We start from the raw sequence: 5000 nt of genomic DNA on the forward strand, positions 1-5000 counted from the left end.
TTATTTTTAAATTGTGTTCTATGTCTTTCAGCAACAAATGATAGCTAAACCTAATATATTTCAAATGGCACCTCACCTCCATAAGTGCGAATATAAGCATGTGACACCAAAAGATATGCATTTGAAGGCTCTTCCAAGAGCTGTTAAAGCTCATAGAGGAGCTGTTTTGATCAGCCAGTATAATTACAAGAAAAAAGTCTGATTATGAAAGCCCCTGGTTATTTCTTGTAAACTTGACTGCTTTGCCATTACCATGCAAATTAACTTTTCCTGGATTTGTGATTCATTTCTATAACAAGAGAGATAAGTTTCTAAAGCTTGTAGAATTCTTGAATATATTGATATTAAATCTTTATATGAGTGCAGGATAAATAAACTTTACAGTTAAGGTAAGGTGGTAAAAGGTAAGGAGTTTGTTTCCACCTCATTTATGTTATTAAAAAATAAGATAAGAATATTCAGAATTTTGCCATTGTTACAAAAATCTTTTTGTCTTTCCAGAAGACAAAAAGAAAAAAAAAATGGAGGATCGACCACTGGCCAGAATTGGCCCCACAGGAGGAGGAGATGTGAGAGCAGCATGCAAAAAGTGTGGTTATCCTGGCCACCTTACCTACCAGTGCAGGAATTTTGTGAAGGTGAGTGGGTTAGACCAGTGTTTACTGTTTGTAGTAATGTTATTCTATTATTTTTATTATGTGTATATTGATAGAGATCTATAGATATAAGTGTGTGTGTGTGTGTGTGTGTGTGTGTGTGTGTGTGTGTGTGTGTGTGTGTGTGTGTGTGTGTGTGTGTGTGCATGCGTGTGTGCTCACATGTGAGGTTGCAGATGTTATTTGCATGTAATATGCAATAATATTGGTATATTTATATATATATATATATATTTGTCTATGTATAATTATTATCATTTGTACTAACATTTCTTTCTTTGCCCAACAGGTGGATCCAAAGAAAGATGTGGTCCTGGATGTCTCATCTACATCATCTGAATTCAGTGATGATGAGACACCTCTTACGCAACTTAATGCACAGGAACTGCTTGCAAAGGTCAGTCCTTTTGTGTAAATATGAATTGTACTATGGGTAGGCAATATTACTTTTTTACTATTTGATACCTATTTTTGACTCTCCTTCCCTCCCTCCTTCTCTCTTTCCACCTCTCCCTCCCTTTCTCCCCCAGCTTCCCTCCTTCCCTCTTCCCCTCATTCCTTTACTTCCCCATTACCTCTCTTCCCCTCTCCCTCATTTCCTTATTCCCATGATCTTTTTTATTTTCAGGCCAAGGGAATGTGTTGCCAAGATTCTTTTCTCAAATTTTGCCATTAAAAAATGTAGCTAAATTAAAAGAAGATAATAGAAGCAAAACTTAGTGAGATTCAAGAGATTCATGAGGAACCCCATTCATTGCTCCAGGAGGCACAATTGTATTGGCATCTGACTAAAATAAGGAATTTTATTGAGGGAAGTAGGGGCTGCATGTATAGAATTCGAAGGAGTGTGCAAGGGCTGTCTATTGAATTCATCATCAAGCAAGTTAGCTTAAGAGTATGAAAGTGATACCAAAACTGAAGAATAGAGAATATATTGAGGCAGTTATTCTTTGTCTTTATGATTTGATCTTTACCTGATATTATGAAAAATAAGAGCACATTCATTGTTTATATAGCTTATAATCATGAGTGGTAATACAGTCCCTTTTTACATACAGGTGTTAGTAATTGATTCAATTTTCCTATTACCTATAGGCAGCAACTCTAGGTATCATCATATACAGGAACATGACATTTTTGAATGAGCTCTTAGGGTAGACATAAATCAATCCCTTGGATGATAAAGCTGGGCACTTGGAGGAATGATATGTAGTGTGAGTGATGGGGATGGGTGGGGGTTAGGGAGTGTAGCTAGAAGGAATGTACCAAACAGAAGCAGAATTACTCACTCACTCCCTACCTCCCAATGACAGCAGAAACCATACAAGAAAACTGATAAGTAGGTAGATGCTGAAACTTTGGATAAGACTGGTATTCTTTGGGTCTTTCTCTTTCTTTCCATATTCTCTCTCAACTGATTTTTGATAATTCATTCAACTTGGTAATGGGATAGTACACTTGTGATTAGTAGCAGGATATTGTAGTGAGGTCCAGTTCAGTAGAGGTCACATCGTGAGAGTTCAAGGATTGTACCTCTTGAGACATTAGGTAAAGTATGCAATTTTTATTATCAGAAGGCTGAAAGAGCATTGCTCTTAGTGTCAATTTCTGAATTTCAGAGTGATTATTCCTGAGTGTGAGTGGATTAGTGAATGTCATCTAGGAGGGCCAATGTCAGAAGAGGGGACAATTGTATCAGGTTTTAGTGTATTTACATCAAGCAGGGTAGCGGCTGCATGTGAATTAAGGTTGGTTAGATTCTTCTCCCATTCTCTCACCTTTTTTTGCCTTTTTTCATTTTGTAGGTGTTAACACTACTTTATATAAAAAAAAATCTTCTTGCTTTTAGATGAAGGAAGAGAAACACCTCAGGAAAGAGAGAAAGAAGCACAAGAAGGAAAAGAAGAAGAAGAAGAAGTTGCGTACAGATAGCCCCAGCCAATCAAGGTCAGGGGAAAGGGATAGGAAGAAAAAAAAGAGGAAGAGCAAGCATTCCTCGTCAGAAAGTTCCTCTTCAGAGAGTTCCTCGGACAGTGACTCAGAGGAGGATGAAACACGAAAAGATAAGAAGAAAAAGAAGAAGGAAAAGAAAAGGAAAAAGGAGAAAAAGAAAAGGGACAATGAGAGGGACTGAAAAATTGGATACAGCTCACTCATGTGACGTATGTATGAGTATGTATGTGTGTACAGATTTTTCACATGAATATATATTATGTTCAAGGTTTGTCATGCATTTTTTAATCTATTTATCATTTTTAGTCTTTTTTTTATTATCATTTGATATTTCCCATTTCTACATTTTATAAAGAAACAAAATTTTATAATGAAATTTGATACATAAAATGGTGTAAACCTTGTATCACTTTTTCTTGTTATTAAAGTGGTAAATTTTTGTATGTTTATTTTTCCTGACATCTGTTTATCTTGATTAATTGTTGATATGAATTTGATGGCAAGATAGTGACAGTTGTGCTTGGAATTGCAAAGTTATGTAATGCATATCTAAAGTAGCCTTTGTTCTTTTTATTTTTTATTAACAGTTTCATTTTATTAAGTTGACCCAGAAATTCTTTTGTTTTTTTCCTTTGTCCTTTCTCACTCTCACTTTTTTCATTACTCTGATGGATGAAGGAAGATTAGACTTACAATCACTAATATAGAGCAAACTGAGGTATTCAATTTCAAGTTAAAGATAAAGTCAAAAAATCCATGTGTCATGTAAAATTTAAAAAGAAAACACTTCTGCACTGCGTACTTTGTTTGAAGACGGTAAACAAGGAATTTTTTTCCCTACTTTTTGAAGGTATGGTACCTTTGTTCAGTGCATCTTTTACTATCTTCTATCTTTCTAATTTTCTCTCTTTTCTTGCATTTATTCTATAGTTTATCATTTGTTTCATTTGTTGTGTTATGATTTGAATTTAGTTTTGCTGGTAATCTTTCATTTTTGAAGGAAAGTATATGGATTAGTAAGGTTGACAATTTTTATGGAGTGGTATTCTGAGTTGAAACTTTGGTTTCTAACCTTTTAAATTAGTATTATAAGTATTGTTGTTGTTGCTACTAAGCTTAACCCATTGCTGCAGTAAATACTGTTTTTTTTTTTTTTTTTTTTTTTTTTTTTTTTTTTTGTGTGTGTGTGTGTGTGTGTGTGTGTGTGTGTGTGTGTGTGTGTGTGTGTGTGTGTGTGTGTGTGTGTGTGTGTGTGTGTGTGTGTGTGCAAGGGTGCGCGTGTGAAATGTCTGCACATAGATGGCTTTGCAAGTGCTTAGCCACAAAGGAGTCAGTTAGTGGACCTTGTGACCTTACCTGATTTCTCCTTTCCTTGAATTGGCAGAAAAAACGTGTTTTGTTTTTTTCTTTCTTTCTTTTTTACTAATGCTATGAATATTGATGGTGTCATTTTTATTATAGACATTATAATTACCACAGTGTTATAGACATTAGTAACAGCAGCAATATAAGTTAATGTAAAATATTTTCGAAAATCAAGGAAAAGGGTAAACAGGTTAGACTCATAATTGGCTGATTGGTGACTTAACGCAAGTGTAGCCATCTATGTGTAAAAACAATTAATAAAGTAAACTCACAGTGGGCATGGCATGTACATACATGCCATGCCTGGAGGCACTGGGTTAATGAGTTGCTACTGTGTTTATTTGAGTCTTCTCACATGATAGAGGATTCTGGTGTCCCCTTCGTGATTCATAACAACATGATGCTCATATGATGTCAGTATGGTGGACATGTGCTGCTGACCTACCTAGGGAAATTTGTGCATGCCAACAGTTTTAGATAAGTGTAAATTTGATCATCTGTTCACTTCAGTGGAACCTATACATTTTTTTTTTTTTTTTTTTTTTTTTTTTTTTTTTTTTTTTTTTCCCTCAACTGTGAAACCTGTATAATTTGTTTTACTTCAGTGAAACCAATATACAAGAAAACAGATAGACAAACCTTATCAAATATGCAAATATACAAACACATTATACTTGTGTCTATAAGGTTCTGTTATAAAAATTAGTCATTTTTTAGCTTCAAGAAATTTTGTTGTGTTTGATTCTACTATTTTTATTTAAAAAAAACCTCTGAATTCCTGTAACATTACATCTTAATCCAGTGCTGAAAACCAAATTTAAATTCAAAATGCAAATGTGATATATTAAACATGCTCAGTGTTTGCATGTTTGCATTATTTGACATCTCTGTGATGTGTCCTTTGAATTTCAGGTCCTTCTATATAATGACACATCTTCAACTTCCCTTATGTAAGTCTGGAACTATTTCTGCTTTTCATTATGAAAATTTAGATTGCTAATCTCATTGGAATATTATTTATCATAG

The 5000-nt window shown here is 34.3% G+C and overlaps 1 protein-coding gene across 7 annotated transcripts in view; it reads left to right on the forward strand.

The window, feature by feature from the left end:
* LOC125041394 (protein SREK1IP1-like) overlaps nt 1-5000 on the forward strand; it is an 11310-nt gene that overhangs the window by 4464 nt on the left and 1846 nt on the right. For 2 of the 7 annotated variants that reach the window (XR_007116266.1, XR_007116264.1), the window contains exons 2-5: nt 502-638; nt 946-1053; nt 2506-2828; nt 4887-4924. Coding sequence is in view for 3 of the 7 variants with exons in the window: in XM_047636307.1 (XP_047492263.1) it covers nt 522-638; nt 946-1053; nt 2506-2790 (510 nt within the window). In the remaining 4 variants the exon portion in view is untranslated. Of the gene's footprint in view, nt 1-501; nt 639-945; nt 1054-2505; nt 3049-4886; nt 4925-5000 lie in introns of those variants that run through there. The other 5 variants (XR_007116265.1, XR_007116263.1, XM_047636307.1 and 2 more) reach the window with 4 other exon arrangements.

The sequence above is a fragment of the Penaeus chinensis genome, chromosome 30, assembly GCF_019202785.1.
Source record: "Penaeus chinensis breed Huanghai No. 1 chromosome 30, ASM1920278v2, whole genome shotgun sequence".
In the NCBI taxonomy this organism is placed as follows: domain Eukaryota; kingdom Metazoa; phylum Arthropoda; class Malacostraca; order Decapoda; family Penaeidae; genus Penaeus; species Penaeus chinensis.